Source organism: Dendrobates tinctorius, unplaced genomic scaffold, assembly GCF_039654945.1.
Source record: "Dendrobates tinctorius isolate UK_male_01 unplaced genomic scaffold, ASM3965494v1 ptg000159l, whole genome shotgun sequence".
Classification (NCBI taxonomy): Eukaryota; Metazoa; Chordata; class Amphibia; order Anura; family Dendrobatidae; genus Dendrobates; species Dendrobates tinctorius.
This window is the reverse complement of record NW_027361826.1, coordinates 9,245,349-9,259,322: the sequence shown is the minus strand read 5'-3', so window position 1 is coordinate 9,259,322 and position 13,974 is coordinate 9,245,349. Positions and strand designations below refer to the sequence as shown.

Sequence of the window (13,974 nt, the reverse complement as noted above, 5' to 3'; positions counted from 1 at the left end):
AGAGCAGTGACATCACCGAGAAGAGAAGCAGAGCTGTGCTGGAAGCTGGAGAAGGCAGCAGTAGGCGAGTGTGTTATCACACTGTTACTACATACACACACTCAGATTTATGGGCAAAACATTAGATGGACTGCAGACTTGTACCTTAAGGCAGAACAACCCCTTTAATACATTGACACTTTACATCAAAAACAGAAAATGGCGCATTTGGAAACTAGATGCTCACCTCTTCAGCATTGGAGTCTCTGTAATATCTGAGGCTGGAGTCTGTCAGGACAAACCAGTGCTTCTTCCACTACAAGGAAGGAAGAAAGTAAATTACATACTCAGTATGATTACGTGTAGACTAGGTGCCACAGGACCCGGTCCAGTAGCCAGGTGAGTGATCTGTGGCCGTCAGACGGGAGCTCTGAGAACAGGTAAGGGCTCTGTAAGCTGGCCTGGAAAACAATGGCTCCAGGGATACAGCCACCAGAAAATAATAAGTATTCCCTTACTGGTCAGAGGACACGGTATGCAACGCTTACATGACTGGCCATAGACACTGGCTGCCTTCAGAGCCCATAGGGACACATTTCATGTACATGTGGCTATGGTGGCCGGGACTATAGCCACAGCTGAGCTCCGCGCACACCACTACTGACCACGTAATAGCCATCACAGCACACATAGCTACACTCACCTCTCCATTGGCGTCCAGCAAGGACATCCAACCCTTCTTGAAGTTCAGCAGGTCGGGCTGTTGAGAGAAAACACACATGGACTGCAACTGAACATTCAGTAGTACAAAAAGAGCGGAAGGGGTTAATACGACCCTGTATGTGTACAGCAGAGACCGAACATGAAAGGGATGCAACAACACAGGAGTAGAGACGTGGTCCTTGGCGGAGGACTTCATACCTCCAGGTCAGAGCTGGCACCTCTCTCAGAGGGTGCACTACTGGGCAACATGGGCACGTCTCACCACCTCGGTGTCTCAATGAAGTTTGTCCTTCTTGGAAGGCAATTCTTCAGTCATGGCCGCACAGGCCACAAGACCCGGGCTGTGCCCTATACACTTCCTCCAGTCTATCTATACATTCAGTCTATTTTCTCCTCTCTCTCGCCAGCACAAGAGCGTCTGATGTGACTCGGAGTCCAGTCCCTCTCTCCTTCTCCAGTTACAGAGCTGTTGTGTGCATGGCAGGGACGCTGGTGACACCCGCCCCTTGGTTCGAGGGCAAAGAGAGCCATACAACGGATGTAGCAGATTCGATTTCACCCTGTGAATACCGCATGAGACGGGCGGAAAGTGAGACTGCCCCATAGAGAGCATAAGCGTTTCAGACACCCAATACCCCACCGGTACACAGGAGACGCTGAATGATCAGAGAAACTGTCAGCATGCAGCTGGTTAATAGGACGCTACATACTACAGGGTCAGGTATCAATGGCGATAGTGTGATAGCAAGATTTTTTTTGTAGGGCACGTTCAGGATGTCCAAGATGGTAATAGGAAGAACTAACCAGATTACACAACCTGTCGCTAACATGCACAGCGCGATCCACGACCAAACGTCAGTAGAGACAGAAGAGCCGAGAGACACTGAAAATGGAAGAGGCCCGGGGCGACGGCAGCCACAGGAAGAAGCAATAACCAGCTGAAAACCATGAATGACGGCCGTACTGTATATCACCGAGCCTGGAAATACGAGTATTACATAATACATGTAGTAACGTGCCAAGCACTGAGTCACGGACAGTGGGAGGAAAAGAAGTAATCGCAACAAGGGCACTAATGCGGATATTACACCTCATAAGTAATGGCGCTCTCATAAGGCAATCATTAATGGCATTAACTGATAATGATGTCCTACACCTGTCAGGCCATAAATAATTCCAGCATCACAGATGTCCATAGCCCTGGGGTAAACCTCTCACACAGTGGCATGTAGAAGTTTGGGCACCCTTACTCAAAATTACTGTTATTGTGAACAGTTAAGCAAGTTGGAGTGATTTCTATAGGGCCTAAAGTTAAAGATGACACATTTGCTTTTTTTTTTTTTTTTGCATAAAATACATATTTTTTTTCATATTTTACATTTTGAAAATTACAAAAAGGAAAATTGATCCATGCAAAAGTTTGGGCACCCTGCGTGAGAACCTCATATCACAGCTTGTAATCACTTTTTGCAGCCAGACAAGTCTTTCAATTCTTGTTTGAGGCATTTCCATCCATTCTTCCTTGTACAACCTTCAGCTTGCGCCTTTTGAGGTCGTCTATTGTGGATTTTGCTGTGTGTTTAGGATCATTACCCAACTGTAGAAGCCATCCTCTTTTCAGCGTTTTTTACAGTTGATGTTATGTTTGCATCAAGAATTTGTTTAAATTTCATTGAATCCAATCTTCCCTCTACCCGTGAAATGTTCCCCGTGCCATTCATGGCAACACAACCCCAAAACATGATTGATCCACCCCCATGCTTAATGGTTGAAAGAGGTGCTTCTCCTGAAATTCTGTGCCCTTTTTTCTCCACCCATACCTTTTCATCATTGTGACTAAAGAGTTTATTTTAACCTCATTGGTCCATAGGACTTTGTTTCCAAAATGCATCAGGCTGGTACAAATGTTCTCTTGCATACTTCTGGCACTGAATTTTATGGTGAGGACGCAGGAGAGGTTTTCTTCTGATGACTTTTGAAGGCTATATTTGTGCAGGTGTCCCTGAACATGGACTGATCTACTGATCAATGTATCACAACTCCAGAGTCTGCTATAGCTTTCTGACAATCTTTTGCAATGAAGCGTGAAGGGGAGTTCTGATTCTAGCAATCCTACAAGCAGCTCTCACTAAAATTTTGACCTTATCTTGACCTCCACTGTTCCTATTAACTGCCATTTCTTAATTACATTAAGGCTGTGTTCACACACAGCATTTTTTTCGCATTTTTCCTGCGGATTTACCAAAAAATCCGCTTAAAAGAAGCTTCCCATTCATTTTAATGCATTTTGCACTTTGTGCCTATTGATGCGTTTTTTACCGCTAAAAAAATGCAGCATGCTCATTAATTTTGTGGTAAATTCCGCATTTCTGGCTATTTTCTATGTGTCTGGGGACACGCGGAAAAAAACGCGGCAAAGACGCGTGGAAAAAAACGCGCCTTTTCTGGGAAGGAGTCCCTGTTTTTATGCAGAAATTTTCTGCATATGTGTGCACATAGCCTTAGAACTGAGTAAATGGCAACTTGAAAACGCTTTGCTACATTCTAGCCTTCCCCTGCTTTGTGGGCCTCCACCATTTTCATAGCTGCTTAGAAGAACCCCATGGCTGCCGATTTTGGCACAAGGTTAGAGGAGGCTAGGTTTTTATAAAGCTGGGAAATGTGCATCACCTGGCCTTTCCTAACGATGATGGCGAACAAGCCATAACCCTAACAGGCTAATTAAGGTCTGAAACCTTGGTCAAAGTTATCGGAGCACACAAATTTGTAAGGGTGCCCAAACTTTTGCATCAGCCCATTATCCTTTTTGTAAATTATAACATTTTAAAAATTACATATTTTTTTCCCTAAAATACAAAGGAAATGTTCACAATAACAGTAATTTTGACCAAGGGTGCCCAAACTTTTACACGCCACTGTACATCAATTACTACTACTTTCTGGACTGATTTCCATTCCATGGTCTGTGAAAGTTTTCTGTAGGGTTCACTCCCAAATATCAGTTTAATTTTATGCCTGTGATGGACAGAATAGAAAGTCTAGTTCTGTGCGCTGGTCCGGTATCCATTGTCTGATATAAAATAACCTCAATGGGACTGACTCTTCACTACTTTTGCACTTTTTTTTTTTTAAAGCCAAATTCATCTCTTCATTTGCGTCTTTTTTAAAGTCACTTTGTCATGTATTAGTCTGGGGGGGGGGTCACCACTGTGGTTTTACTAGATTTATTCGCCTCATTCATCATTTGCAACTTTTCAAAAAGTTTCACAGTGTACTCCAGTATTTCCCTGAAGTAATTTTATGCACATCACAATTTTTTTGCAAACCATGTGACTTTTTAAGCTAAAGCAAAGACTAAAGAAAAAAAATATACGGTACTTTTTTCTTTTTTTTTAGGTTGCGCAAAATTCAACAACGACTTGACATTCTTAAGGCTGTGGTGTAAAAAATGACAAAAAAAAAAAGTGACTTTTTCCCCCAAAAAAGAAAATCTGCATAAAGCATATAAAAAAATAAATTATACCGTAGTTACTTTCTGGCCCCGCACCGCTCCTCCACTGTCAGCCCTGTGTCCTTGCTGAACTGCTGACCAGAAACATTGTTTCTTCCACTTGGGCGAGAGGTAAAGGCTGCAGCCGATCAGTGGTAGCAGGTTATTTCGGGAGAGCGGCAGGGGGCGCCGGGCGGAGAGCGGGGAATCAGTGCTGCTCCTGGAGGAGACCATAGATTTTTTTTAATTCACTTAATGCAGCACCTTGGGGCCATTAATATGGGGATGACATGTAGCGTGCAACCTATAGCCGGATGTCTGTCTACATGGCAATTCATAGAAAGCGTCCTCTCACCTAGCACTCAGCGAGCGGATCAATACAGATTGACAGGCAGAATGATGGAGGAACTCCTCTTACTACCACAGTGCGAGGACAATGTGAAGGACTTCGAGGAAGCGTCACATCAATGAGGTGTTGCAGCATTTCCTCCTAAAGCGCCTCATCCCCCCCAACCAAAAAACAAAATTTATAAGAGGTATGACTGATGTTGGTTTACAGACAGCACAGCCAGACCAGTCCTACCATGAATACCAGCAGCCCCCGACAGACCCCAGGAATTGGCCACAGTCAGCGCACAACGCCTAAGGCTGTGTGCACACGCTGTGGATTGTGCTGCGGTGTACAGTACCATGATTCCCTATGGGAATCAAAAACCGCAGTGCAGACGGTGCGGAATTTACCGCGCGATTATCTGCGGTTTTCAATCAGCAGAAAGAATTGACATGTCAATTCTTTCTGCGGATTCCGCTGCGGTTTACCATCTCCTCCATTGAGGAGATGAAAAACCGCAGGACAAAACCGCAGGCTAATCCGCAGGTAAAACCGCAGGTATTTTGACCTGCGGTTTCACCTGCGGATTTTACAAAATCCGCACCTAATCCGCAGCGTGTGCACACAGCCTAAGGCTGCGCTCCGACAAGCAGAGTGTCGCTGACCAGTCACATACCCGGCGGACGCGCGTCTGTGTGCTCGCCCAGAGAGCGGACGGGGGCTCGGTAAATAATGTGATTCCATACAGACCAAACCCCTGTGTGAACCAGCACAACAGCCGAACATTAGTGACAGCACCGAGAACACGTCACTGAGCTACGAAGGAACCGCGCCACCAGTGACTGAGCTGTGCTGCTGGTAACACCGCACCAGAATCATTAATGTTCATAGCATCACTGACTCCATGGTGTACGGGAGGGGACACGCAGAACACCAAGTGATTACAATGGACAAACTGACAGGGGCAGACACAAAAAAGCCGACAGCCCCTTTACCCATGTGTTCCTGGACACACAGGATGGCAGTATGGCCGCCGTTACGGCAGCTGCAGGTTTAGCTCCCGGGCATCAATGCAAAATCTCCAAGAGCCCCCAGTTATCATCGGGCTATACGACTCCTCTGTTGGGGTCTCCTAAGCTCCAGGGCCTGCGTGTGCCCACCTCACATATAACTGCACTGCGGCCACACCTGTAGGGGCATGGGTGATATAGGGGGGCACAGATTTAATACAGAGGTGATATAGAGGGGGCGTAGATGTAATACAGAGGTGATATAGGGGGGTAGATGTAATATAGAGGTGATATAGAGGGGCACAGATGTAATACAGAGGTGATATAGGGGGGGCACAGATGTAATAGAGGTGATATAGGGGGGCACAGATGTAATACAGAGGTGATATAGGGGGGCAAAGATGTAATACAGAGGTGATATAGGGGGGGCACAGCTTTAATACAGAGGTGATATAGGGGGGACACAGCTGTAATACAGAGGTGATATAGGGGAGCACAGATGTAATACAGAGGTGATATAGGGGGGCACAGCTGTAATACAGAGGTGATATAGGGGGGCACAGCTGTAATACAGAGGTGATATAGGGGGGCACAGCTGTAATACAGAGGTGATATAGGGGGGCACAGCTGTAATACAGAGGTGATATAGGGGGGGCACAGCTGTAATACAGAGGTGATATAGGGGGGGCACAGCTGTAATACAGAGGTGATATAGGGGGGGCACAGATGTAATACAGAGGTGATATAGGGGGGCACAGCTGTAATACAGAGGTGATATAGGGGGGGCACAGCTGTAATACAGAGGTGATATAGGGGGGGACACAGATGTAATACAGAGGTGATATGGGGGGGACACAGATGTAATACAGAGGTGATATAGGGGGGGACACAGATGTAATACAGAGGTGATATAGGGGGGCACAGATGTAATACAGAGGTGATATAGGGGGGCACAGCTGTAATACAGAGGTGATATAGGGGAGCACAGATGTAATACAGAGGTGATATAGGGGGGCACAGATGTAATACAGAGGTGATATAGGGGGGCACAGATGTAATACAGAGGTGATATAGGGGAGCACAGATGTAATACAGAGGTGATATAGGGGGGACACAGATGTAATACAGAGGTGATATAGGGGGGACACAGATGTAATACAGAGGTGATATAGGGGGGGACACAGATGTAATACAGAGGTGATATAGGGGGGCACAGATGTAATACAGAGGTGATATAGGGGAGCACAGATGTAATACAGAGGTGATATAGGGGGGACACAGATGTAATACAGAGGTGATATAGGGGAGCACAGATGTAATACAGAGGTGATATGGGGGGAGCACAGATGTAATACAGAGGTGATATGGGGGGAGCACAGATGTAATACAGAGGTGATATGGGGGGAGCACAGATGTAATACAGAGGTGATATGGGGGGAGCACAGATGTAATACAGAGGTGATATAGGGGAGCACAGATGTAATACAGAGGTGATATAGGGGAGCACAGATGTAATACAGAGGTGATATAGGGGAGCACAGATGTAATACAGAGGTGATATAGGGGAGCACAGATGTAATACAGAGGTGATATAGGGGAGCACAGATGTAATACAGAGGTGATATAGGGGAGGACAGCTGTAATACAGAGGTGATATAGGGGAGGACAGCTGTAATACAGAGGTGATATAGGGGAGCACAGCTGTAATACAGAGGTGATATAGGGGAGCACAGATGTAATACAGAGGTGATATAGGGGAGCACAGCTGTAATACAGAGGTGATATAGGGGGGCACAGCTGTAATACAGAGGTGATATAGGGGGGCACAGCTGTAATACAGAGGTGATATAGGGGGGACACAGATGTAATACAGAGGTGATATAGGGGGGCACAGCTGTAATACAGAGGTGATATAGGGGAGCACAGATGTAATACAGAGGTGATATGGGGGAGCACAGATGTAATACAGAGGTGATATAGGGGAGCACAGATGTAATACAGAGGTGATATGGGGGAGCACAGATGTAATACAGAGGTGATATAGGGGAGCACAGATGTAATACAGAGGTGATATAGGGGAGCACAGATGTAATACAGAGGTGATATAGGGGGGCACAGCTGTAATACAGAGGTGATATAGGGGGGACACAGCTGTAATACAGAGGTGATATAGGGGAGCACAGCTGTAATACAGAGGTGATATAGGGGAGCACAGATGTAATACAGAGGTGATATAGGGGAGCACAGATGTAATACAGAGGTGATATAGGGGAGCACAGATGTAATACAGAGGTGATATAGGGGGGCACAGCTGTAATACAGAGGTGATATAGGGGGGCACAGCTGTAATACAGAGGTGATATAGGGGAGCACAGATGTAATACAGAGGTGATATAGGGGGGCACAGCTGTAATACAGAGGTGATATAGGGGGGCACAGCTGTAATACAGAGGTGATATAGGGGGGCACAGATGTAATACAGAGGTGATATAGGGGGCACAGCTGTAATACAGAGGTGATATGGGGGGAGCAGAGGTGATACAGAGGTGATATGGGGGAGCACAGATGTAATACAGAGGTGATATAGGGGGAGCACAGATGTAATACAGAGGTGATATAGGGGAGCACAGATGTAATACAGAGGTGATATAGGGGAGCACAGATGTAATACAGAGGTGATATAGGGGGGCACAGCTGTAATACAGAGGTGATATAGGGGGGACACAGATGTAATACAGAGGTGATATAGGGGAGCACAGCTGTAATACAGAGGTGATATAGGGGGGCACAGCTGTAATACAGAGGTGATATAGGGGAGCACAGATGTAATACAGAGGTGATATAGGGGAGCACAGATGTAATACAGAGGTGATATAGGGGAGCACAGATGTAATACAGAGGTGATATAGGGGGGCACAGCTGTAATACAGAGGTGATATAGGGGGGCACAGATGTAATACAGAGGTGATATAGGGGAGCACAGATGTAATACAGAGGTGATATAGGGGGGCACAGCTGTAATACAGAGGTGATATAGGGGGCACAGCTGTAATACAGAGGTGATATGGGGGGAGCAGAGGTGATACAGAGGTGATATAGGGGGGCACAGCTGTAATACAGAGGTGATATAGGGGGGCACAGATGTAATACAGAGGTGATATAGGGGAGCACAGATGTAATACAGAGGTGATATAGGGGGGCACAGCTGTAATACAGAGGTGATATAGGGGGCACAGCTGTAATACAGAGGTGATATGGGGGGAGCAGAGGTGATACAGAGGTGATATAGGGGAGCACAGATGTAATACAGAGGTGATATAGGGGAGCACAGATGTAATACAGAGGTGATATAGGGGGGCACAGATGTAATACAGAGGTGATATAGGGGAACACCGCTGTAATACAGAGGTGATATAGGGGGGCACAGCTGTAATACAGAGGTGATATAGGGGGGCACAGCTGTAATACAGAGGTGATATAGGGGGGGCACAGATGTAATACAGAGGTGATATAGGGGGGCACAGATGTAATACAGAGGTGATATAGGGGGGGCACAGCTGTAATACAGAGGTGATATAGGGGGGGACACAGATGTAATACAGAGGTGATATAGGGGGGGACACAGATGTAATACAGAGGTGATATAGGGGGGCACAGATGTAATACAGAGGTGATATAGGGGGGCACAGCTGTAATACAGAGGTGATATAGGGGAGCACAGATGTAATACAGAGGTGATATAGGGGGGCACAGATGTAATACAGAGGTGATATAGGGGGCACAGATGTAATACAGAGGTGATATAGGGGAGCACAGATGTAATACAGAGGTGATATAGGGGGGACACAGATGTAATACAGAGGTGATATAGGGGGGACACAGATGTAATACAGAGGTGATATAGGGGGGGACACAGATGTAATACAGAGGTGATATAGGGGGGCACAGATGTAATACAGAGGTGATATAGGGGAGCACAGATGTAATACAGAGGTGATATAGGGGGGACACAGATGTAATACAGAGGTGATATAGGGGAGCACAGATGTAATACAGAGGTGATATGGGGGGAGCACAGATGTAATACAGAGGTGATATGGGGGGAGCACAGATGTAATACAGAGGTGATATGGGGGGAGCACAGATGTAATACAGAGGTGATATGGGGGGAGCACAGATGTAATACAGAGGTGATATGGGGGGAGCACAGATGTAATACAGAGGTGATATAGGGGAGCACAGATGTAATACAGAGGTGATATAGGGGAGCACAGATGTAATACAGAGGTGATATAGGGGGACACAGATGTAATACAGAGGTGATATAGGGGAGCACAGATGTAATACAGAGGTGATATAGGGGAGCACAGCTGTAATACAGAGGTGATATAGGGGAGCACAGCTGTAATACAGAGGTGATATAGGGGAGCACAGATGTAATACAGAGGTGATATAGGGGAGCACAGATGTAATACAGAGGTGATATAGGGGAGCACAGATGTAATACAGAGGTGATATAGGGGAGCACAGATGTAATACAGAGGTGATATAGGGGAGCACAGATGTAATACAGAGGTGATATAGGGGGGCACAGATGTAATACAGAGGTGATATAGGGGGGCACAGCTGTAATACAGAGGTGATATAGGGGGGCACAGATGTAATACAGAGGTGATATAGGGGAGCACAGATGTAATACAGAGGTGATATAGGGGGGCACAGCTGTAATACAGAGGTGATATAGGGGGGCACAGCTGTAATACAGAGGTGATATAGGGGGCACAGCTGTAATACAGAGGTGATATGGGGGGAGCAGAGGTGATACAGAGGTGATATGGGGGAGCACAGATGTAATACAGAGGTGATATAGGGGGAGCACAGATGTAATACAGAGGTGATATAGGGGAGCACAGATGTAATACAGAGGTGATATAGGGGGGCACAGCTGTAATACAGAGGTGATATAGGGGGGACACAGATGTAATACAGAGGTGATATAGGGGAGCACAGCTGTAATACAGAGGTGATATAGGGGGGCACAGCTGTAATACAGAGGTGATATAGGGGGGCACAGCTGTAATACAGAGGTGATATAGGGGAGCACAGATGTAATACAGAGGTGATATAGGGGGGCACAGCTGTAATACAGAGGTGATATAGGGGGCACAGATGTAATACAGAGGTGATATAGGGGAGCACAGATGTAATACAGGTGATATAGGGGGGCACAGCTGTAATACAGAGGTGATATAGGGGGCACAGCTGTAATACAGAGGTGATATGGGGGGAGCAGAGGTGATACAGAGGTGATATAGGGGACACAGATGTAATACAGAGGTGATATAGGGGGGCACAGCTGTAATACAGAGGTGATATAGGGGGGCACAATGTAATACAGAGGTGATATAGGGGAGTACAGCTGTAATACAGAGGTGATATAGGGGGGCACAGCTGTAATACAGAGGTGATATAGGGGGCACAGCTGTAATACAGAGGTGATATGGGGGGAGCAGAGGTGATACAGAGGTGATATGGGGGGAGTAGATGTAATACAGAGGTGATATAGGGGGGGCACAGCTGTAATACAGAGGTGATATAGGGGGGGCACAGCTGTAATACAGAGGTGATATAGGGGGGCACAGCTGTAATACAGAGGTGATATAGGGGGGGCACAGCTGTAATACAGAGGTGATATAGGGGGGGCACAGCTGTAATACAGAGGTGATATAGGGGGGAGCAGAGGTGATACAGAGGTGAAATGGGGGGAGTAGATGTAATACAGAGGTGATATAGGGGGGGCACAGCTGTAATACAGAGGTGATATAGGGGAGCACAGCTGTAATACAGAGGTGATATAGGGGGGGCACAGCTGTAATACAGAGGTGATATAGGGGGGGCACAGCTGTAATACAGAGGTGATATAGGGGGGGCACAGCTGTAATACAGAGGTGATATAGGGGGGGCACAGCTGTAATACAGAGGTGATATGGGGGGAGCAGAGGTGATACAGAGGTGAAATGGGGGGCGTAGATGTAATGCAGAGGTGATATGGGGGAGCAGCACAGAGGTAACGCAGCAGGCCTCCCCGGTCCCCCACACGTCTCCCCTCCCCGGTCAGTCCCGGTGCTGCACCCCGCGCCGGTCTCACCGTCATGTCTCCGCCTTGTGCTGCTCTCGCACGCCCGGGCACGGCTCCCGCCTCTTCTAATGGCTGCACGGTAAACTCCCCGACTTCTTCGTTTTTAGGAACTTTTCCCTTCTGGGTTTCTTTCCTCTAATTTTTTTTTTTTTCTTTAGAAACTTCCTGGGAGGGGACAGGAAAAGTACCCGAGCGAGGAAGGAGGAACCGGCGGGAGGAGGAGGGAGGTCACATAGGAAGTGCTGCACAGTGCAGGCTGACGGCAGGAACTGGCCCACTGTACCGGAGCTGCCGCTCCACCGTGCAGATAGTATACCGGAAGAGAGCTCGTCTGCAGCTCCCGTGGGACGATAACGCCCAGTATACAGGGTGTAACGGGGGCAGTAGTGTCACCAGGCCTTGTGGGAGAAGTTTGGAAGAAGCTGCTGGGACTTGTAGTGCAGTTTTTCTCAGGCATTGCTGTCCTGCTAGTTGTTATGGGGCTGGTCCGTGGCGCAGTGTCAGACCCTGCTGCAGGTGACCGCACGGCCCCTCAGACCCCGGGAGGCCACTGTGGCACAATGCTGGGTACAGCGGGTGCCATACGCCTCTGCACCGGGTCATGGCGACCAGTGACGCTCTGTCCACAACGCCGCGGTTTCTGCTCTGTGCATCAGACCAACTGGACCTTATATGTTGCTCCACATGGACGATCTGTACCAGGGGGTCTCGCACTCGGCAGAGTAAATGGGCCGCACATAAAAAAAAAAAACCTCAAACTGGCGGTCTGCACACATGGCTCTTCACAACTTGTACACGCGCAGCGCCTTTCCATCCACGCGCGGCTCCACTCCGTCCACCTCGTACACGTGGCTTTTCACACCTTGTGCACGCGCAGCTCTGCTCCGTCCACCTCGTAGACACGCGGCTGTAGGGAGGAGGACCTCCAGATAGTGATTGGGCCAGAACAAAGGGGACCGCCATCAGGGTTATTGAAGGAACCACATCAGGAGGATTACAAAGGGAGACATGCAACTGAAGTTGTCAGGGCAACGGGGGGTGGGACTAGGGTAAAAGGAGCAGGGGACGCGCTGCGGTGGCAGTTGGGAGAGAAAAGGCAGGAGGCAGGGTGACTTGCAGGGACACCGAGAGGAGCCTGAGGGTAGAAAGCTGCGCATTGACCAACGTGATAGACTGTTAACAGAGACTGCTCCCCGCCCCCGTTCTGAGAGAATTATCCCCGCTGCCCCCCGCCTTGGTGGGAGAGGAACTTTACCTCAGGTTGTGGCCGTGAGTACATGTAACCAGGTCACAGAGGCCTGGACACTTCCCCCATCACGCCGTCACCGGCCTGAAGATACGCCACCTCGTCACAGGCGAGATAAAAGGCCCACTACCCCGGCTTTGGGAGAGACTCCTTGATAAAGGACGGCTACAGGTCATCTGGGGAGCTGCATCATCAGCGCGTGCCACCATCATCACTTTCTTCAGGGCCTGTTGCGCCCCCCCGGCATCGTTTTCTTCAGGGCCTGTTGCGCCCCACCGGAATCTCTTTCTTCAGGGCCTGTTGCGCCCCACCGGCATCTCTTTCTTCAGGGCCTGTTGCGCCCCACCGGCATCTCTTTCTTCAGGGCCTTTTGCGCCCCACCAACATCGCTTTCTTCAGGGCCTGTTGAGCCCATTCCTTCCCGGAGTAGCGAGGCCTCAGGACAGCCGCCTCAGCGACCTCTACGCGGCCACGTTCACGAAACGAGCAGTCCCTGGAAGGCTAAGTGGCAATATAATCTTGTTAAGATTGTTGAGTCCCTGCGTGGACTGTTTGTTTTTGTCCTTAATTTATGTTTGTTCAGCCAAGCCCAGTGGCTACAGTTAGATAAAAGATTTCGCAAACCACCATCCGTCTAGTGTCTCGTCACTGCATCCTGCGAACCTGCACAACCCTACACTTGGCGTAGTCGGCAGGATGCAGTCCCCGAGCACAGACAGTGGTGCCCCAGATCAGGATAGAGTTGTAAACTCCACAAATGAGGAGGGTCCCTGCATCAGTATATCCTTGGGGGCCATGCTGAACAACCTGCCTAGATTTTCCGGCTCCAATACTATGTTATGGAGCTGGACAGAGCGAATGCGGGGGCTCTTCCGGATGCATCCTATGACCCCTGATCTGGAGACTGAGGTGGCACTCATGGCACTGGATGGGGAGGCGAGGAGGTCTGTGATGTTGAAACCTCCGGGGCACTGCAACACATTTGAAAAAGTGTTACAGATAGTAGAACAGACCCATGGGGACCCTACAGATGTGGGGGAGTTAAGAACCCGTTTG

At 48.3% G+C, this 13,974-nt stretch overlaps 1 protein-coding gene across 2 annotated transcripts in view; it reads right to left on the bottom strand.

Moving 5' to 3' along the window:
• TRIOBP (TRIO and F-actin binding protein) overlaps nucleotides 1-11,937 on the bottom strand; it is an 83,616-nt gene extending 71,679 nt beyond the window's left edge. The window contains exons 1-3 of one of the 2 annotated variants that reach the window (XM_073549494.1): nucleotides 11,682-11,937; nucleotides 683-763; nucleotides 227-295 (exon numbers count right to left, since the gene is read on the bottom strand). In XM_073549494.1, the coding sequence (XP_073405595.1) occupies nucleotides 227-295; nucleotides 683-763; nucleotides 11,682-11,687 (156 nt within the window). In that variant the 5' untranslated portion in view covers nucleotides 11,688-11,937. The remainder of the gene's footprint in view (nucleotides 1-226; nucleotides 296-682; nucleotides 764-11,681) is intronic. The other variant, XM_073549495.1, reaches the window with a different exon arrangement.
• Nucleotides 11,938-13,974: the final 2,037 nt, after the last annotated feature.